This window comes from Heteronotia binoei, chromosome 2 (genome assembly GCF_032191835.1).
Source record: "Heteronotia binoei isolate CCM8104 ecotype False Entrance Well chromosome 2, APGP_CSIRO_Hbin_v1, whole genome shotgun sequence".
Taxonomy (NCBI): Eukaryota; Metazoa; Chordata; class Lepidosauria; order Squamata; family Gekkonidae; genus Heteronotia; species Heteronotia binoei.
In genome coordinates, this window is record NC_083224.1 from 98,173,171 (window position 1) to 98,195,597 (window position 22,427).

A 22,427-nucleotide genomic window follows, 5' to 3' on the forward strand; every position below is an offset into this window, starting at 1 on the left:
ACTTTGGGAGAAATTGAAAAAACAGCAGACCTCCCTTCATGCATCACGCTCAGCAATTAGCAATCGAATGGAAAGATTAAAAAAAAACCCCATAGGACTCGGGCCTTTCATAAAACACATGGTAGTGATGTAACTAACACGAATTTGAGCAAACTTCAGAGGATGGTGGAAGACAGGGGGGCCTGGCGTGACTTTGTCCATTGGGTTGCAAAGAGTCGGACTCGACCGTGCGGCTGAACAACAACAAACGGCTGCAGCATACCTCACAGTAAACTACATTTCCCATGGTGCTTAGCGCATAGGCGCCATGGAGAACCGTGTGGCGCATCTGGAGAAAAGGATCCGTGGCAACTTGGAGCGTCTGGGGTTTGAGCTTCATTCTTTCAAGGTACCGCAGATGTAACGGGGTGTATGCTTCCTGGTGCCAGATATTATTTTGCTGATCACGTGGTGCCACGTTGAGACATAGTATAACATCTGCTTTGTGCTATGATGAATTCATACAATTACCATTTCATTATTACGTCTGTTCAGACCTTGAATTCAGCAGGAGCTCAGTGGAGCAGAGCTCTTGAACCGTTTTGAGAGTTCCCCCTCCTCCTTCCCACCTTGCCCATTGAATAGTAGGTGCAGCTGTATAACAATCCCTGGATGAGCTCCACCACCTACAAAACGACCCCTGCTTCTGTTCTTCATACAATACCATATTTCCTCCTGAAATTCCTGCTATTATTGTTTAGTAGCATTTCCCATCCCCTCCCTGCGCTGCTCTGATTGTCTGGAAGAACAACACTCTTAGCGGGACAACGGTTTTGGATATTTCTTTTAATGGTTTTAAACTGTATCGTTGAGCTGTTTTAATTATGTATTATTCTATTTGGAGTACATTGTTCAGAGCCTGGGGTGGGCTGAGATAGGGTAATTCAACGAGTCTAATAAGTAATAACAACACATTACTACTTAAACAGTGCGGTTTTGTTACAATGGGGGTATTTTTAAAAACCTGCACATAGGTACATTGTTTTTTCTTCTGCAGGTGTAAAGAGCAGTCCTGAACAGGTATACTCATAATTTGATTTAAGTTTATCAAATGGGACTTGCTCCTAGGAATCTGTTTTTATTTATTTTTTTATTTTAGTATATTTCTATTCCGCCTATTCCCTGTAGGGCTCAAAGCGGAGTACAACATATGATAAAACAATAAAAACATTCTATAAAGACAACTCAACAGCACTCAGATTACCATGTCATCACATATTGCCGAGCCTAGCCGTCTCACATCATGGCAGTTTTTATTCCGTTTCCTAGCACAGATTACAGTGCTGGCCAGGGGGAGGCCAACCAGATCAAAAATAGATGCCCGCAGCCTCAGCTAAAAGCCTGGTGGAACATCTCCGTTTTACAGAAGGCTAATAAGCCAGGTAGGGCCCGGATTTCAATAGGGAGCTGATTCCACCAGGTCGGGGCCAGGACTGAAAAAGCCCTAGCCCTAGTTGAAGCAAGGTGGTCATCTCTTGGGCTGGGGATGGCCAACAGATGTTGGGAGGCCGAACGTAACGATGTCCTGGGCATATATGGAAGGAAAATGTCCCACATGTATGTTGGTCCCAGGCCGTGTAAGGCTTTAAATGTTAGAACTAAAACCTTGAAGCAGATCCAGTACTCAATGGGCAGCCAGTGCAGACTGCGGAGTGCCAGCCGAATGCCCACCCGTAAAGGTGCTGCAGTCAGCAGGCAAGCCGCCACATTCTGTACCTGCTGCAGTTTCCAGATCAGTCTCAAGGGTAAGCCAGCATAGAGCGAGTTACAGTAGTCTAGTCTGGAAGTGAGCATTGCATGGATCACTGTAGCCAGGTCCTGGGGGGGATAGATATGGTACTAGCTGCCTGATCTGCCGAAGATAACAAAAGGCAGACTTGGCAACCATCGTGATCTGGGCCTCCATGGAAAGGGAGGCATCCAAGGTCACTCCTAAGCTCTTCACCTGTTGGGCTGGCACCGTCCAAAGTTGGGAGCCCTGTGCCCATACCTACCCCACCCTGACTCAGGTACAGGACCTCTGTCTTAGCTGGATTCAATTTCAGCCGGATTTGTAGTAACCACCCAGCCACGGCTCTTAGGCTTATACTGTATGTCACAGCACTCGCATGTGGCACAAATGGCATCAGCATTGAAATGTACTTTCTAGTGTTGCTGATGAAAATGATGTGTTACATAAGGTAAGTCCTACATTACACCATTGCTAATACTAACATTTCCTTTCACCATGACTTTGCTGCCTGTTCTTGCAAAACCATCATGCAATCATAGGTTTTTTGATGTGTAAGAATAATGCCTAATGATAGATGAAAGCTTCACAAAGGTACAAGGAGACACTATTCCTTGAATATATTGAGCTTCATTATGCAACCAAATGTGACCTCTACCAGATTCTTGTCCTAAATCATTACAAAGGTTATAACAATATTTTTCTTCTCTTTCATTTTGTTTGTTGGAATCTGGATACATTGGTTTAAAAAAACACGAAAATGATAAAAGGAGTGCCTGTGGCTTTAACTAAGGGGTTCCCTCAGTGGCTGTTGCTAGGTAACCACAGTATTCCAGTCTTGGAATTTTTGTGAGTAGAAAAGGAGGGGGCATGGCTTTTTCCAGGCCTATTTTGGCCTTTGAGGGAGGACTCATAAGGGCCAGGCATGACTGGAGTTGCCAGCTCTAGGTTGGGAAATTCCTGGAGATTTTGTGGTGGAATCTTAGAATTTGGGGAGGGGAGAGGCCTCAGTTGGATATAACTCATTACAGTCCATCCTGCAGAGCAGCCATTTTCTCCAGGGGGGCAGATCTCAGTTATCTTAAGTTCAGTTGTAATTCTGGGAGATCTCCACGTCCCACCTGGAGAATGGCAACCCTAGGTCTAGCAGCAACCTCTAGGTGACTTGATACCAACTGACTGACATGACTCAGCTAGGCCTGGCTGCTTGCTACTGTTCAACAGCAACCACCCTTTACAAGCCACTGTGATGTAGCAGTTACAACTTCAGTGTAGGGACTGGGGGACCCAGGTTTGAAACCCCATCTTGCTGTGGAACCTCACTTTGTGATTTTGGACCAGTCACATATTGTCAGCGTAACCTATATTACAGGGTTGATGTGCAGATAAAAAGGAGGAGAGGAGTATAATGTGAGTTGTGTTGGTCTGCATTGTGGTAGAAAGGTGAGGTATAAATGAAGTAAATATTGAGTATAGCTGAAGGTAGGAGGTAGACAAAAGGTAAGATGGTGAATTACTAAGAAGGAGAGAATGAGGCAGGGAAAGGGGGAGATGATATGGGGGGTGCCAGAGGAAGGGAAAGAGAAAATAGTGTGGGGAGGGGGGATACAGGGGAAAGTGAGGTACCAACCCACAAACCCTTGAGGGTTCCCTACCATGCAGATGGGCCCAGTGACCACACAACTGGGCCACAGTTTTGTTAGAGATGGGGAGAGGGAAAGATTAAGACAGAGGGACAAATAAAGGCAGGTTGTCTGATGGGTGGAAAAGAGATAGGGTTGCCAACTCCAGCTTAGAACATTCCTAGAGATTTGGGGGTGAAGCCTGGGAAGGTGGGGTTTGAAGAGGGGAGGAACTTCAGATGGGTATAATGGCACAGACTCCACCATCCAAAGTGGCCATTTCCTCCAAGGGAACTAATGTTGCCAGCCTCCAGGTGGGGGCTGGAGCTCACTCAAAATTACAGCTGCTCTCATAATGATAGAGATCAGTTCTCTTGGAGAAAATGACTGCTTTGGAGGTTGAACTCTGTGCCATTATACCCTGCTATGGTTGCTTCTCGAAACCTATCCCTCCCAAGGCTTTCCCCTAAAATCTCCAGGAATTGCCCAACCTGGAGCTGGCAACCCTAAGGGGAAACTGAACTCCTTAGTTGGGAGATCTGTTGTGAATCTGGGACATCTGCAGGCCCCACTTGAAGGTTGTACAACACAAAAAGAGAATCACGGTAAAAATAGATAAACAGTACAAAGCATACAGCTTACCGCGACACCAGCTTCCGTTTCAAAATAAACCAATTCAACAACCTTGAAAAACAATAGCATGTATTAACTTCATAAATGACCATACAATTAGTCCTTGATACAAAAAGGAAATGTATACACCAAGAGTTCACCCTTTTTCTGTGGCAAGTTGCTCAGTTCATTCCTTGAAATCCCGGTGCAATAATGAAAATGATCAATGTCTATTGATGGATGCAGCCAATAATCCAAATTTGAGCAGACAACGTCGTACTGGAACCCTTGTTTCGCCTGAGCTTCTTCAAGCTGCAAACAATCCTAAATACATAATAAGATCATAAAATTTCAACCATATATACATAAGCCAACCTGTATGCTTATTGCAGAAACTGATTCATAAAACAAACCTTTTAGCAATTTCTTCATACCCTGGGACAAAAGATGCCAATCGATTTTTGTCAAAAGGCACTCCAAAGGTGCTAAAGTAAAACAGCACTGGTGGCTTGTATGCAGCAGGTGTAACAAGTTTAAAGTGTTCCTTAAAGATACAGTATAACCAGCTACCGCAACGTCCAAAACAACTTACAGAACAGAAAAAACAAAACACACATCAGTGACTGGGACCTAATATGTTTTTTGTAATCATAGTCAGATGTGTATAGGTTTTGTTTTTTCGGTTCTGTACAACCTTGTCTTCTCAAATCTGTCTACCACCAGAATGGCGATGGGAGCGGATGAGGAGTGCGAGCTGGGGGAAGAATGCGGAGCCGCCGCTACCACCCTAGCGGAGGGGGAAGCACCCTTGTTAGAGATGGAGGGAGAAGGGTCCTAAGAGCCGTCGGGCCCCGGTGAAGAGGAGGACGAAGGGGCCCGGGACTTTCGCCTAATGGTGAGAAAGGAGGTCGAAGAGGCCACCAAGGGGTTGCCGGATGAGATGCAAGCGACGGCCTCGCTCATGGCCAGAGAATTCAAGAAGCAGGTTGATCACATCCTGAGACCTGCAGACTCAAGGGGAATCCCGCAGCCACCTGCGGCTAGACCCTTGGCAATCCCACCCTGGGCGCAACCAGCGAGGGTGCCCATTCCTCGAGAGGGGCCCCGAGGAAGAGAGCCAGATGCCACTTTTGACAGGGATCCAGAGGAGGTGGAATATTTCACAATTCAAGCCAACAGCTACATGCACTACTGGGGAAACACCTTCCCCTATGAATTTAGCCGGGTCGACTACCTCGGGTCGAAGCTGAAAGGAGCTGCTAAGCGCTGGTACATGAGCTTATATGAGGCAATGAGCCCGGAATTGGACAACGTGGCCACTTTCCTCTAGGCGCTGCTGACCCAGTACGAGGACAGTCTGCAAGAGACCCATGCGCTGGCCACTTTGAGGGTCCAAGTCGATCCGGGAGTATACGGCTGAGTTTTGCTCCAACGCGGCTAAGGTGAGGGGATGGAGCGAGCTGATGAAGATCGAGCACTTCACTTGAGGTTTGAATGCGAGCATACTGGATCGGGCCCTACAGAAGGCGAGACCAGCTACCCTAATAGGGTGGATACAACTAGCGGGCGAAGTTGAGACCAACATGAAAAGGGTGGCCCTCCAGCGCCAGCAGCAGAGTGGCAAGGGTGGTTGGGATCAGAAAACCGGGGTGAAGACAGAAGCAAAGAAGACCCAGGTGGGGGGAGGAGTGGGAAAGCTCCCGCCGGCCTGCAAATGCTTTTGTTGTGGGGACCCAAACCACCTGGCGGTCAACTGCCCTAGCCCCCCGAGACCAGCATCGACCATCTCGAAGGCGAGCACCCTGACTCCGAAGAAACCGACCAGCAGCCCTAAGGATGCGGCGAAGAGCAGCGCAGCGGCGAGTTCGATCCTAGAGGAAGAGACCATCACCATCGATGAGCTGAGTGAGATGTCTTGGGATGACTTGCCGGCGGAAAACGAGAATGACCTGCTCTAAATGGTGCCAACCAGCAGGTCGCGGAATCACCGGCACCACTCAGGGTGAGAATAGCGGGGTCATTATTCTTTGTTCCAGTGACTTTGCTAAACTGCAAGCTTATGAGATTTATTCATGTGAAGGCTATGATTGACTCGGGGTGCACGAGGGACATAATCACCCCCAAGTTAGTGGACACTTTGGGGCTTCTCACAGCCTCCTTGCCCCACCCCATTCAGTTTGAGCAGATGGACGGGTCAGTGATGAAGGGGGAGCCTTGTATTTTGGAGACTCAGCTGGTCCCAGTGGGCATTAAAGATCATTGGGACCACGAGACCTTTGTGATAGCCCCCTCTTCCTCCTATGATGTGGTGTTGGGAGTGGGTTGGCTAGCGAAGCATGAGCCAGACATTTGGTGGGAGGATCAGACAGTAGAGTTCACTGGTGTGAAATGTCAACACCATCAGTGGAACAAGGAGTGGGGACCCAACCCCCCGCCCTGGAGTGAAAAGATCTGCTTAACAGTGGAAGAAGTTCAAGCAGTTCCCAAAGTGTACCGAGACTTACGGGGGGTGTTCAGTGAGCAAGGGGCTGACGAACTGCCTCCCCTTAGAAATACGGACTGTGCCATTGAATTGATTCCGGGGCAGACTTACCAAAAGCCAAGCTGTATTAAGTGGGGTGGGCCGAAAAGATGGAACTGCGCAAATTTCTAGATAAGAACCTAAAAAGGGGCTTCATACGGCCCGCCACTGCCCCCCATGCAGCCCCCATCCTCTTCTGGAAGAAGGACGGCTCGCTCAGACTATGTACTGATTTTCGCAGGATTAATGGGATTTCGACCTCCAATGCATACCCGATACCCCTCATCAAGGACTTATTAAGTACGGTGTCGGAGGGGAAGATTTTTACCAAATTGGACCTTAGAGATGCGTACTTCAGAGTGCGCATAAAAGAGGGGGACAAATGGAAAACATCCTTCAATACCCCCATGGGACAATTTGAGTACCTAGTGATGCCATTCGGCCTCCAGGGGGCTCCGGGTGTTTTTATGAACTTTATAAACAAAGTGTTGAGGGAGTACCTGTATAAGGGGGTGGTGGTGTATCTGGATGACAACATTATCTATTCCCAGGATCTCCAATCTCATGTGAAATTGGTACGAGAGGTCCTCAGCACGTTGTTAAAGCATAAACTGTACGCTAAATTGTCTAAATGCGAGTTCCATCGTACCGAACTAGACTACTTGGGTTTCAGAGTGTCTGGAAAGGGACTGGCCATGAACCCGAGCAAGGTCCAAGCGGTATTAGATTGGGCACCCCTGAGGACACATAGATAGCTCCAATCTTTCCTCGGGTTCGCCAGTTTTCCCCGTAATTTCATAAAGGGGTTTGCCCAGACGATGTTGCCTCTCACCGAACTGCTGAAAACTAAAGGGAAGGGCCCCGATGCCAAAAAACCAGGGGCGAGATTGAAATGGACACCCAAGTGTCAGGAGGCATTCACTAAATTTAAGAGACTATTTACAAGTGAACCCGTCCTGAGTCACCTGAATGAACTAAAGCCCTTTATTGTGCAATGCGCCGCTTCCGACGTCGCCGTAGGAGCCATCCTCATGCAGAAAGATGATGAGGGGCAACTAAAACCCTGTGCCTATATTTCAAAAAATTTTCCCCTGAAAAACGAAATTGGTCTGTATGGGACAAAGAGGCGTTTGCGGTAATGTATGTGCTAAAGACTTGGCGGTCATGGCTAGAAGGCACCAAGACGCCCTTTGAAATTTGGACGGATCACAAGAATTTAGAAGCACTAACAGGGCGCCGCAAGTTAACTGAAAAGCAGATCGGGTGGGCGGGATTTTTTTTTGAAGTTTGATTTCAGTTTGAAACACATCCCGGGAACTAAAACCTTTTTTGGTGGACGCCCTTTCACGACTTCCCCAACACAACAGTCAAAGGGAGGAAGTGGTCAATTCTTTAATCTCTCCCACCCAAGTGGCCGGCCTGGTAACCACCCAAGCTAGATCTAAACAGAATCTTCACACCGAGAAGTCGGGAGGGAAACGGCTGGCTACTGAGACTGAGAATGAGGGGGAAGACCGACCAGGCGAAGTGCAGAAAGGTGAGGATGGGTACTGGTACAAGGATGGCAAACTGTACGTTCCCAAAAGCCTCCAGGCAGAAGTGTTACAACTAGGCAGCAAGACCTGGCCCCACTGGCCACAGTTCCTCAGAGACCATGGCTGCCGCCTCTTTCCTGTCACTCCCTCCTTCCCTCAGCCTCGCCCCTAGCCAGAGGCAGTTGCTAGGCAAACAAGGCTGCTTTTCTCAGTTAAGGGAGAGGCCTCAGGTGAATAGAATGGCACGCAGTCCATACTTCAAAGCAGTGAGGAGAGAGATCTATTGTCTGGAGTTCAGTTGTGATCCCAGGAGATCTTCAGGCACCACCTGGAGGTTGGCTATCCTAGGCCTGGCAGCACCTCTGGGTGACTTGATGCCATCTGGCTGGTATGACTTAACTAGGCCTGCCTGCTTGCCCCTGTTCAGCAGCAGCCCCCCTATGATAGCCAGCGTGACTTAGCAGTTGCCAACTTCAGGTAGGGAAATTGAAGGGTGGAACCTAGAGAAGGTAGGGTTTGAGGGGTGGAACCTCAGACAGGTACAATGCCATAGACTCCACCCTTCCAAACCAGCCATTTCCTCCTGGGGAACCACTGTTGCCAATCTCCAGGTGAGGTCTGGAGATCACTCAGAATTACACCTGTTCTCCAGATAGCAGAGATCAGCTCCGCTTGAGGTGTGGGGGGGAGTGAATGCCTTCAGTTGGGTGGGTGGGAGGACATCAATGGTGAGGGGGAGGAACACTCGCCCAGAACCTCTTTCTAGAGCCCATTGTGTTTTTCTTCATAATAGGCCTTATTCCTAGTCCAGTAATAAAAAAGGATATCAAGATGAGAAGCACAAAACACTATTCACTGCTCAGGGCTGACCTCACGGTTCCTTTCCTTAAATGTTTTTCTGAGCTTCGGTATCAGAAAGTTGGTGAAAGTGCTAGGCAGCATAGAGGTAACTAGGATGCATGGGAAGTGGCTAAACATCCTTCACCTATGCATCCCCCCTTGTGTAGGCACACTGCCTCCACCGGGGCAGTTATGTTTACCTGGAACAACTTCTTGTCTGTTAGTTCTGAGTGAAATATGCATAGGTTTGGGCTGTAAGTTTCAGAGCACCATTACCTGTGACTGCTCATGAATCCTGCTTGTTGGTCTTCCTCCTAGCAGATCTTTTGGCATGAATCATATAGTTAAAGTGAAGGTCCCAAGTGACTTGCTTGCTGCCACCCACAACCCTTCATAACCCTTATGACATCATAAGCATCAGAGATGCTGTGTCATTAGCTCATGACAGAAGTTGGATTATGAACAACAAATTAACTGACACCTGTTTTTACAGTTTTATTCCTCTGACAAATTGGCAGGCAGTAGAAATCAGAATGGAGGTCTTCAGTTATTGTTGTTCAGTGTTTTGTTAATCAAATGTAGAAGGGATGCATGCATTCCTTCCCAGTTCTATTTTGTGTAGCCTGAGGTTTTATTTTTTCAAAATAATTCTGATCTTGGTGTTTATGACTTTCTGGAATTCCATGCTTCTTTTAAAAGCATGGGTATGTTTGTAGCAGAAATTCTCATTAGTTCAGAGTTTGAGAACCTCATAGAAGCTTTTGGGCCATCCTCTGCACTCATCACCATGATGTCATCATTTTTTTTTTGTGTAACAGTTTATGATTGTGAATTTGATTTCTGAACACTTTGTGAGCTTGTTTTTTTGCAGAAATTTGTTTCAAAACTACAGTGCACAACAAGGAATTTCTCAGTAGATTTGGGAAAGAGCCTATTTAAGCGTGGTGTGGTGGTTAAAGTATTGGGCTCAAATCTCCTCTCTACCGTGGAAGCTTGCTGGGTGATCTAACCCATGTTATAGAATTGTTGTGATGATAAACTTGAAGAGAAGATAATGTTGTAAACTACTTTGGGTCCCCATTAGAGAGAAATGCAAGATATAAATGAAGTAAAATGAATTAATTAAAATCAGTAAATATACAGCATTTTGAAGGTAAGTGCTGCTGACAGGATTATATGTGAATAAAAAGAAGATTAAGTAGTGGGATATAATTGTCTCAGAAGTAGTTTGCAGATCAGGCAGTGTTTGTTGTCAGAACTGGAAGCTGACATAGGAATGCTGCTGTTGTCTTAGCAAGAGGGTTGCTTGAGTGCAGCACTAAGACGATGAGCAGCAAACAGAATAAGAATCTTGTTCAGAGTATTTTATCAAAATGAATTATTTATTAAGGATTGCAGACGCTGTGTCACCAAATGTATTCATTTGGCTCTTTGTTAGAGATCAGTCTATGCATTTCACAAAAGTAGATCAAAGGGCTCTTGGCTTGTGGCTCTTAGCCTGGGGGCTCTGTAAGGACCAGAAACCCAGATCCCTAATTTCCTTGTGTTCCCAATAACGTAAGTTGACCTCCAGAAGGGGAGCCACATAAACAAACAGGATTTAAAAGGGGACTGTATATTTAGAAAAAGAAAAAAGCTATCATGAAGGTAGAATGCCAGCAGGGGGGTGGGGGTTTTCCAGTGTTTTGCACTGCGTGTCACATGTATGTCCTATGCCTATAGGACAGAAGTCTTGGGTGTGTGCTCAATGCAAGGAGCTCCTGGTCCTCAGGGAACGAGTTTGTATCCTTGAGGCCGAGGTGACTGACCTGGAGAAGCAGAGACAGTCAGTTAGGAACTCAGGGAAGACTCTCGGGGCCATATTAGATGAGCCCCAATCTGAACGTGGCAGCCCCGTTGCTGCCAGGGAGCAGGAGGGTTGAGAGGGAACAGGGCACCAGGCTGAGGATAAGGGGAATGCGCCCTCAGAAGGGACCTCTTCAGTTGGTGAGTGGGTATCCTTTTGCACCAAGGAACCATCCCTGGGCAGGGAGAGAGGGGGGTCTTGGTAGTTGGTGATTCGATCCTTAGGCAAGTAGACAGCTGGGTGGCAAAACCACATACTGACCGTATGGTGACTTGCCTGCCTGGTGCGAAGGTAGCGGACATTACACGTGTAGTAGATAGGCTGATAGACAGGGCTGGGGAGGAGCCAGTGGTCGTGGTGCATGTTGGCACCAACGATGTGGGGAAATGCAGTTGTAAGGTCCTGGAGGAAAAATTTAGGCTGCTAGGCAGGAGACCTAAGGCCAGGACTTCCAAGGTCCTGTTTCACGTGCAGGGCTGGAGAGACAGGCACAAATTAGAAGTCTCAATGTGTGGATGAGACGATGGTGTAGGGAGGAAGGGTTTAAGTTTGTTAGGCACTGGGATGCTTTCTGGAACAAGTGGGAGCTGTACAAAAGAGACGATCTCGACTTGTCCCCGGATGGAACCAGGCTGCTGGCGCTTAAAATCAAAAAGGTGGCAGAGCAGTTTTTAAACTAAATCTTGGGGGAAAGCCGACAGGAGATGAAATGTCTCTGGTTCGGGAGGACTCATCTCATAGAGATGAAGGGTTAGCTGTTACTTTTCTACTGGGTAATGGATCAGAGTTGTCCACTGAGATGGTGACAAACAGTATGGACTGTCTGCCAGAGTCTCAAGGCGGCAGGAGGAAGGTGGCGGGCCTATCTTGCCTGGGAAATTATAGATGTTTGTATGCAAATGCAAGAAGTGTTCGAAGTAAAATTGCTGAGTTGGAATGTTTAGTATTGGGAGAAAACATAGACATTGTGGGAATTTCAGAAACTTGGTGGAATGAGGAGAATCAGTGGGACACAGGGATTCCTGGATATAAATTATATCGGAAGGATAGGGAGGGAAGGGTTGGTGGGGTGGCTCTGTATGTCAGAGAGGATATACGGTCCAGTAAGACTGAGGTCATAGAATTAGATTCCCTTTTAGAAATGCTTTGGGTTGAAATAAAAGGCCCAAAAGGAAATTTAACTATGGGAGTTTGTTATCGCCCACCAAATCAAAAGATAGAGGACGATTATAATATGATGGAAGGATTAAAGATAGTGGCTAAACGTAAAAACTGTGTCATAATAGGTGATTTTAACTACCCGCAGATTGATTGGGTCAATATGTGTTCTGGTCGAGAGAAAGAGATTGAGTTTCTTGATGCTCTCAATGACTGTGCTATGGAGCAGATGGTCTTGGAACCTACCAGGGGTGGGGCGATCCTGGATGTGGTCCTAAGTAATGCCCAAAACTTGGTGAGAGATGTAAAAGTGATCGCACCATTTGGGAGCAGTGACCATAACGCTATTGATTTCACCATTTGTATAAATAGAGAGTTGCCCCAAAAGTCCAGCACAACCACATTTAATTTTAAAAGGGGTAAATTCACTGAGATGAGGAGGCATGTGAGGAGGAAACTGAAAGGAAAGGTAAATACAGTCAAAACCCTTGGGGAAGCTTGGAGGCTATTTAAAACTACAATCCTAGAACCTCAGATAAAATATATGCCACAAGTTAAGAAAGGCACAAACAGGTATAAGACAAGGCCTGCATGGTTAACAAACAAAGTAATGGAAGCTGTAAAAGGTAAGAAGGACTCCTTTAAGCGGTGGAAAGCTAGTCCAAGTGAGATTAATAAAAGGGAACACAGGCTGTGGCAAATCAAATGCAAGACTGTGATCAGGCAGGCAAAAAGGGACTATGAGGAGCATATTGCAAAAAACATAAAGACCAACAATAAAAATTTCTTCAAATATATTAGAAGCAGAAAACCAGCCAGGGAGGCAGTGGGGCCGTTGGATGACCAAGGGGTAAAAGGATTACTGAAGGAGGATAGGGAAATGGCTGAGAAGCTGAATGCATTTTTTGCCTCTGTCTTCACTGTGGAAGACGAGAAGTGTTTGCCCGCTCCAGAACCACTAATTTTGGAAGGGGTGTTGAAAGACCTGAGTCAGATTGAGGTGACAAGAGAGGAGGTCCTACAACTGATAGACGAATTAAAAACTAATGTCACCAGGTCCGGATGGCATACATCCAAGAGTTCTGAAAGAACTCAAAGTTGAACTTGTGGATCTTCTGACAAAAATCTGTAATCTTTCATTGAAATCTGCTTCAGTTCCTGAGAATTGGAAGGTAGCAAATCTTTAAAAAGGGTTCCAGAGGAGATCCGGGAAATTACAGGCCAGTCAGTCTGACTTCAATACCAGGAAAGTTGGTACAAACCATTATCAAGGACTGAATGAGTAGGCACATTGTTGAGGAAGACTCAGCATGAGTTCTGTAAGGGAAGATCTTGCCTCACTAACCTGTTACAGTTCTTTGAGGGGGTGAACAAACATGTGGACAAAGGAGACCCAATAGATGTTGTTTACCTTGACTTCCAGAAAGCTTTTGATAAAGTTCCTCATCAAAGGCTCCTTAGAAAGCTCGAGAGTCATGGAGTGAAAGGACAGGTCCTCTTGTGGATCAAAAACTGGCTTATTAATAGGAAGCAGAGAGTGAGTATAAATGGGCAGTCTTCGCAGTGAAGGACGGTAAGCAGTGGAGTGCCGCAGGGCTCAGTACTGGGTCCTATGCTCTTTAACTTGTTCGTAAATTATTTAGAGTTGGGAGTGAGCAGTGAAGTGGCCAAGTTTGCAGATGACACTAAATTGTTCAGGGTGGTGAGAACCAGAGAGGATTGTGAGGCACTCGAAAGGGATCTGTTGAGGCTGGGTGAGTGGGTGTCAATTTGGCAGGTGAGGTTCAGTGTGGCCAAGTGCAAAGTAATGCACATTGGGGCCAAGAATCCCAGCTACAAATACAAGTTGATGGGTTGTGAACTGGCAGAGACTGACCAAGAGAGAGATCTTGGGGTCGTGGTAGATAACACTGAAAATGTCAAGACGGTGTGCAATTGCAATAAAAAAGGTCAACGCCATTTTGGGAATTATTAGGAAGGGAATTGAAAACAAATCAGCCAGTATCATAATGCCCCTGTATAAATCGATGGTGCGGTCTCATTTGGAATACTGTGTGCAATTCTGGTCACCGCACCTCAAAAAGGATATTATAGCATTGGAAAAAGTGCAGAAAAGGGCATTTAGAATGATTAAAGAGTTGGAACACTTTCCCTATGAAGAAAGGTTAAAACGCTTGGGGCTCTTTAGCTTGGAGAAACGTCGACTGCGGGGTGACATGATAGAGATTTACAAGATAATGCATGGGATGGAGAAAGTAGAGAAAAAGTACTTTTCTCCCTTTTTCACAGTACAAGATCTCGTGGGCATTCAATGAAATTGCTGAGCAGTCAGGTTAAAACGGATAAAAGGAAGTACTTCTTCACCCAAAGGGTGATTAACATGTGGAATTCACTGCCACAGGAGGTGGTGGTGGCTACAAGCATATACAGCTTCAAGAGGGGGTTAGATAAAAATATGGAGCAGAGGTCCATCAGTGGCTATTAGCCACAGTGTGTATATATGTGTGTGTGTGTGTGTGTGTATAGATATATATATATTTTTGGCCACTGTGTGACACAGTGTTGGACTGGATGGGCCATTGGCCTGATCCAACATGGCTTCTCTTTTGTTCTTATGTTAATTTATACTTTTCTGTTATGTGCGCATACTTTAGTAGTTAAATTTGCAAACGTTTGTTCTGGTTACAGTGACTTTTCTGTGTTCATATTTGTTCTCTAGCAAGGAACACATCGTTTTCAGATATGCCTTTCTTTCCCCTCCCCCACTAAATGTCTAGCCAGCCCTTGTGACAATAGAAGCAAGCCTGGAAAACACTTGGGAGATATATGGTAAGGACTCTGAAATGGAGGTTGAGTAATCTGGAGGTCTGGATAGAGCTTCCACAACACGAGGTGGGGCTAAAGTGCTTGCACAGTTCTCTGTTTCCTATGTGGCTACTCCCTGACTTCATTGGTTTAAATAATCCAAATATGTGTACCTTTCCTCTGCTTCTTTAGCTTCTGTTTAAACCAGTCTTTGGAAAAACAAAAGAAAATTCTCAGTTCTTTGAAAATCTGAATCCTGGGAAATGAAGTGAAGTCGTACAAATTTTTGCTAACATTGGGGTTTTTTTAAAGTAGACCCACAGTATTCTCTTAAGTAGAGTTACACCCTTCTAAGTACATTTCCTTTACTAGACTTAGAAGGGTGTATCTCTCCTTAAGATGACACTGCCAGAGGATCAGGCCTCCAGTTGGTGAGGAAAAGATCATGGGAGTATTTGGTTCTAGTAATCATTTGAAAATATAGATATATATATCTACAGTACTCAGACTGAAGATAGATCCAGGTGGGTAGCCATGTTGTCTGAAGCAATACAACAAAGTTAGAGTCCAGTGGCACCTTTAAGACCAACAAAGTTTTTTTTGAAGTATGAGCTATGTGTCTGAGGAAGAGTGCGAGCACACAAAAACTCATACCTTGAATAAAACTTTTTTGGGCTTAAAGGTCACACTGGACTAACTTTGTTCTACTACTCTGACTGTAATTCCAGTTGTGTAAATGGAATGCTATTGTAGATCATCAGTGTCCAGATGTCCTGGACTAATGGCTTTTTCCTTTTCTGAAGGTAGAGTGGTACAATGCAGTCCTTCCCTCAGCTTTTCATTTGCCATATTCAGAGAACACATTGGCATTTGTGGTACTCAGCATCCCTGCCATGTTTGACAAAGCCTTTAAACCTTTCCTGAAGAATCAACTGCTGGAAAAGATTCATGATCCTGTGGATCAATGCGTTTTTCATCATCTTTCATTGGTTAGGGAGGTAAGAGTTCTTAATACAGTTTCCTTTTGTCATTCACAACAGATTCATGATAGATAACTATGTAATTAATTTATTTAATCTGTTGTTTTTAATGGTTTGTATTTACATTTTTATGCTGTTTTAACTGTAAACTGCCTTGAGCAGGACTCTGAGCATGCAGCATAGAAATAAATAAAATTAAATTCCTATGGTAAGAGCATAAAAAGAGTTCTGATAGAACAGGCAAAGGGTTCCTCTAGTCTAGCATACTGTTTCCAAGAGTGTCCAGCCAGATGCCTCCAGAAAGCCCCTAAGCAAGGCATGATAGTAGTAAGTTTTTCATTGTGTTCAGAAGTACACTGCCTGTGGCCATAGAAGTTCTGTTTAGTTGTCATTATTAATAACCATTAGCAAGCTATCTACCATGAATTTTGCCTGATTCACCTTTTATAACCAGCAATGCAGTGATAGCCTCCTTGTCGTATGGCATTGAATTCCAATTAATTATGCATTGTATAAAGAAATAATATATTTTGTCTGTCATGAGCCTAGCGCTGGTCTGTTTTTTGGGTGCCAGAAAGCTGTAGTTATATGAAAGGTGAATATCTTTGTATTGTATTTCTGCATATCACTCATCTTTAAAAATCTGCCATACTTTCCTCTCCCCCATCATAAGAACATAAGAAGAGCCCTGCTGGATCAGACCAGTGGTCCATCTAATCTAGCATCCTGTTTTACACAGTGGCCAGCCAGTTCCTCTGCAGGGCTAACAACAGGGCATAAAGACTGAGGCCTTCCCCTGATGTTCCCTCCTGGCTCTGGGATTCAGGGGTTTAGTGCTTTTGAATGTGGATGGCTAGTAGCCATTGACAGACTTATCCTCCATGAATCTATCTAATCCCCTTTTAAAGTTTTTTACTTCTGTGACCATCACTGCATCCTCGGGCAGCAAATTCCACATTTTAATCATTCTCTGACCTAAAAGGCCCCAAACACAGTAGCCTTTCTTCATGGGAAAGTTGCTCTGTCCCATTTATTTATTGCAGAAGTCACAGCTTGTATTTAGAACTGCAGGAGGGCACAGTGGTCAAGAGCTTTTCTACAGTTACATAGCTGCTAAAATTCAGACTGCAGAGGTGGGGTTATATTTTAAATGTTCCCTTACATTTAAAGAAAAACAACCCTGCATGCAATACATTTCATGGGAAAGGGTTGGTGTAGCCTTCTCTATGATATGCTAAGTCACTCAATATAGGGAGCTTTATACTTGGGAAGCATTCAAAAATGACACACCTGTAGTCTGAAGAGGTAGAGTCTAGAATTTTTCCTCTTCCACATCATCTACATTACACACACAGTGGGACTTAGTGACTGATACTGTAAATAAATGCCTGGGACCTCCCTACCTGAGGGACCGTCTCTCCCCACACGTTCCCCAGAGAGGACTGAGGTCTGGCACCCAAAATCTCCTTAATATCCCCGGGCCCAAGGAAGTGCGTCTCAAGACAACTCGAGACAGGGCCTTTTCTACAATGGCCCCTATGTGGTGGAACCAGCTACCGGAAGAGGTGAGGGCCCTGCGGGATCTTACTCAGTTCCGCAGGGCCTGTAAGACGACCCTCTTCCAGTTAGCTTACGCCTGACTGGACTAATGTAGCTCTCTAGATATCTGTGATTACCGTATAGTTAATACTAGTTTTAAGGTTTTTAAGGTTTTTAGGTTTTTAAATGTTTGATTTAAATGTAACTATCTTATTCCGATTTTATTGTTTGTTGTAAGCCGCCCTGAGCCACTCGTGGGAAGGGCGGGATATAAATCCCGGAATAAATAAATAAATAAATAAATTTTACCTCTTCCATATCATCTGCATTACACACACAATGGAACTTAGTGACTGATATTGTAAATACATGCAACAAAGTAACAGCAAGGTATATAATCTTCCTTCACCAGTAGTGTCAAACATGCAGCCCGTGGGGCATATCCAGCCCACATATGGCTCAAATCTAGCCCCAAGTAACTTCCTCCTTCCTTTTGGAAGCCATACCTTAACTTGTTTTTTCCCAGCTCCCTCAGTGGCTCATTGCTTCCTGCCTCTCGCCTCCCTCCTCACTCATTTTCTCTCTTTCACACACAGGCACCTAGAGAGCTTTGTGGCTGCTTCCTGCCTCTCTCTCTCTCTCTCTCGCACACACACACACACACACACATGCATGCAGAGCTTCTGCTTCTTTCTCCAGGGCTATTCCTCCCATTTGGGGGAGGCAAGAGAGTCCCATGGCAGCTTCAACATTTTATTTCAAGTATAAACTTTTGTGTGCAAGCACATTTCTTCTTTGGAGGGTGGATGGATGGATGGATTCTTCTGACAAGCACAATGTACACTGAAGGAATGATTTTGGCTTATTCTGAAAAGTTCTTGTTTTAGAAAAAGATTGGATTTCTCTGTTCCTATCTGGATTTATATTCTTTCAAAAGGACCCTGATTAGGAATTAGAACACTTGGATTGGTCCTTATATCTCAGAGAGTGGGAGTAATTTCAGATGCCAAATGATAAAAGCACACATTGGCAATGAGACAGGAAAATTATCTTTCAGTTCAGTTCAGGAGGATGCATTGTCTTGAGCTTCATTATCAACTGCAATTCAGTAGTCTTCCTTTCTAATCTCCCTTTGAAATTCCTTTGTAAGAACACTGCACTTGTAGGTTAGCAACTGAATGCTGTGGCTTCTAATGTCAGACTTACGTTCATTTATTCTTTACATCCTCCTGGATGGAACTGAGATCTAGGTTTCCTATCTCATTACCAATGCTGGTATCTCCATGCCTACTACTCCTCTGCATATCACACCTATTGCCATTCACCTGCTATTGCCATTTGACATCTGAAATCACCTTAATAAAGTTTATATCTCTGGTACCTCATGTTACATTTTATGACTCACATGGTCTGTCCCAACAAAGTGACATTTATGTCAGATCCGGCCCTCGTAACAAATGAGTTGTTTGACCCCTCTGCCCTACATTATTTGGAAAAGTGTTCTAATGGCAAACTTGTCACCTCAACAAGTTGTGTAATTTTCTCTATCTCCATGGTAATGGGAATTAATGAAGCTTTTTTTTTTTTTGCGGTGGAGGTGTTTTCATAAGCCAGGTCTGAATGGTGCCTGACTGTCATGATGGTGATGTTGTGTTTTGTAACATGGTTTTGCCTTTTGTGAATTCAAGTCCCCAGCTGCAGAATGAAGATGAAGACAGTAGTACTGAGAACACAACAACCTGACAGACAGTCAAGTGTGCAAATACAGCATTGGCTTGTGGTGATCTGGCATGGTTTCTTTCACATAACCCCTATAGTCACACCCTCAGAAACCACCTAGAGTACAGATGATGAGCTTTGTACCACCATGTTAACTATTGTAAAGGATTTAAGATCTTTCTTAACATAGGTGCTTACACCAGAATGCTACCCCCGTCACTTCCTCACTTTAAATATTAATGCAAATTTTTGTCAGCAGCTATAGTTTTTCATTATGTACAGTTTACAAAATAATGAATCACTTGTAGCAATCCACTGAGTTTGAGGGATTTGTTTTTTAGGCTTGAGTTGTTTTTAGACCACACATTGGAAGTCACATTTCACCTCATTGGAGCAGATCATTGAATAAATAAAATAGGGTGGAAAAAATCTTAGGAACAGTGTGACAGAATGTGAAGGAACCTGAGGGCAAAAGATTACACCCCCTCAAATATATTTCACTTGTAAGCTCTGGTCTGATGCTGACTTCTCCTTTCAGAACCTTGCTGACCTGCGGGTGAATATCATGTATGATTATGAGATGCTGCCTAATCGGAAGCCCAGGTTCTTGGCCCAGACTGCAGCACATGTATCTGGTGCTGCATATTATTACCAGAGGAAAGATGTGCAGCAAGATCCCTGGGGAGAGAAGGTAAGCTTGATATCAGAACATGCAAAGCAATGCATAGTATTCATTTGTTGGAAATAAGTAGACTTAACTTTTATTTTCACACATTAAAACAATTTGGTATGTTTTGTAAATGTTTTCTGTGACTTTCTCCTCTCTGCTTGTTGCACATGGTAATTATGGTTGAATATACTATCTGTATGTACATACCCCAGATACATGTTTTCCATCAAGGAAATACCCATTCTTCATTCCAAGAGACTTACATGGTAGTACTTTCCGCAGGAAAGCCAGGAACATCAAAAAACAATTATAATTATCTAAAATCAAAGACAGACAGACAGACAAATGTTGCTTAGCTTTGCTTCTTGCTCTTCCCATCCTGCTTTTTAGCTCCTTTTGTTATGGAAGCTATTGTTAGTTGGCAGCACTCCTGGACAAAACGACCATTCCGGGACCTGGCAATGAAGATCTACATATCTCTGGGCAAAGCTTCACTGATACTGTCGCCACCAGTCATGAGACTCACCTCTGCTTTCTGCCTAGCCAAGCCCACCGCTCTGCAGCTCTTTACGACATAATCATTTAGCAGATCTGCAGAAAATACTGTCTTTTGATGGAACTTGAGCTAGTTGTACACATGAAGCTGCCTTACACTGAATCAGACCATTGGTCCCTCATTGTCAGTATTGTCTACTCAGACTGGCAGCGGCTCACCACAATCTTAAATAGAGGTCTTTCTCAGTACCCTTTTCCAGACTCTTTAAACTGGAAATGTCAGGAATTGAACCTAGGATCTTTTGCTTTCTAAGCATATGCTCTTTCACTGAATCACAGCCCTTTCCTCCTGTATATAGTGTGGCGTGGGTGTCTGTCACTTTTGCTTTGTTTGGCCTCTTTGATTTAGCAAACCATTTCATTTTTTTAGATTATGAGCCCCTTGAGAACAGAATTATTTGCATTTGGAAAACGTGCCATAAGCCAGTCTATGTTTAGTGAATAGAGTGGAATATATATTTTATAAAATCCACTCATTAGGATAAATAGTCTTTAGTTGCAATCCTGTGCACACCTAACTTGGGAATGAACCCCACAGAATTAGTGAGTCCCCTCCCTCCCCCGTTGTCCCCCCCCCCCCGAAAGTAAGCATTCTTAGGATCAGGCTGAAATTTAGCAGATTGCTCTTTGTTTCCCTGTATTATATAGTTAGGTGGCCAAGGGTGTAGGCAGGTGGTTGAAGGCAGTGTGAACAAGAAGATGATATTGGATTTATATCCCTCCCTCCACTCCGAAGAGTCTCAGAACGGCTCACAATCTCCTTTATCTTCCTCCCCCACAACAGACACTCTGTGAGGTGGGTGGGGCTGGAGAGGGCTCTCACAGCAGCTGCCCTTTCAAGGACAACCTCTGCCAGAGCTATGGCTGACTCAAGGCCATGCTAGCAGGTGCAAGTGGAGGAGTGGGGAATCAAACCCGGTTCTCCCAGATAAGAGTCCGCACATTTAACCACTACACCAAATTGGCTCTCATAGTATTTACACTTATCCCCTCCAGAAAACAGACTATGTATTAATTAAAGAACTTGTTTGAGCAAAGGTAATGGTAGGTCAAAATAATGTGTGTGAAATGATGCCTCAAACTGCTTTTACCTCTTTTCAAAGCTGTTTTGTCACCATATGACTAAGAAATGATACACTTGAATATCTTGGAATCATGTTTGTACATTATAACTGAATTTGCTTTCCTTCCCTACTGCAAAGTGCTCTGTTTGCAAAGACCTTTGACTCAATGCCTTCAATCAATTTTCTTTATTTCTTTCCAGAAGATCTATGGTGTCTGCATTCATCCCTGTTATGGAGGCTGGTTTGCCATCCGGGCTCTCCTGATTTTCCCGGATGTTGAGGCGCCCTTCTTGCAGCAGAATTTGCCTGTTGATTGTGTGAGAACAGAAGGGGAGAAAATAGAACTACTGGATAAGTTCAATTTCCACTGGCAGGACTGGAGCTATCGGGACATTATTGAAGTGAAGGAGAAGTACTCAGAGGAGCAAAAAATGTACTTTGCAACTCCTCCAGCTGAACGGTTAAAACTGCTGGGGCTTCAAGGAGGTTTGAAAAGAAACACAATGTACTGAATAGCTGTTTTCACTGTGCAAAAGGGACATGTGGCCTACATCACTGTTCCCACTATTTTAAAGGTGGATCATGTCAGCATCTTGGTGATTCAGTCTGGAAACCTGGCTTTCGGTTGTAGGAGGAGTATTGCATTATAGAATTGGGTCAAGCCCATGTTTAAGGCTTTTCATGTTATAATATAGGTTATAGATTGATTGTTGTCCTGCCATCCTAGCTCTCAGGTAGGCAGAAATTTGATACACTGGATACCTGCATATCTATACTTGGAAACACTAGGTTTTGAATTATGGTATGATGTTATTTTTTAGACTGGTCTGTGGACTTCATTTTGTACTTCACTGGTAGTGAAGGTTTGTTTTATGACTGTTTGATAGCTAAAATGTAAAATCATTTGCCATTTTTTACAAGCTCAGGGAAAGACATCAGGATAGCACTTTTTGCTTCTTTGTAGGAGAAATTGTCCAGGAAGCATTTTGAAGGATATTGCCTAATCCTTTTCATGGAGTCAAAAGTCATTTTAGGTACCACTTCTGCCAATGTATATCCATGAAGATTCTGTGACTGTGTATGTCATTATGCTCCATTGGTCTTTATTCCCTTTTCTTTCTGTTTCTGTGGAAAGCACTGTTGGTACTGCCCAACCCAAGTGGTAAACAAAGTAAAACTGAAGGAAGCAAAAA

The 22,427-nt window shown here is 44.4% G+C and overlaps 1 protein-coding gene across 1 annotated transcript; it reads left to right on the forward strand.

The window, feature by feature from the left end:
• The first annotated feature begins 235 nt into the window (after positions 1–235).
• MMACHC (metabolism of cobalamin associated C) lies at positions 236–22,427 on the forward strand. Its single transcript, XM_060231723.1, has 4 exons — positions 236–388; positions 15,511–15,705; positions 19,484–19,636; positions 21,435–22,427. Exons 1-4 carry the CDS (start codon positions 308–310, stop codon positions 21,744–21,746), a joined length of 741 nt encoding a protein of 246 aa, XP_060087706.1. The 5' UTR covers positions 236–307; the 3' UTR covers positions 21,747–22,427.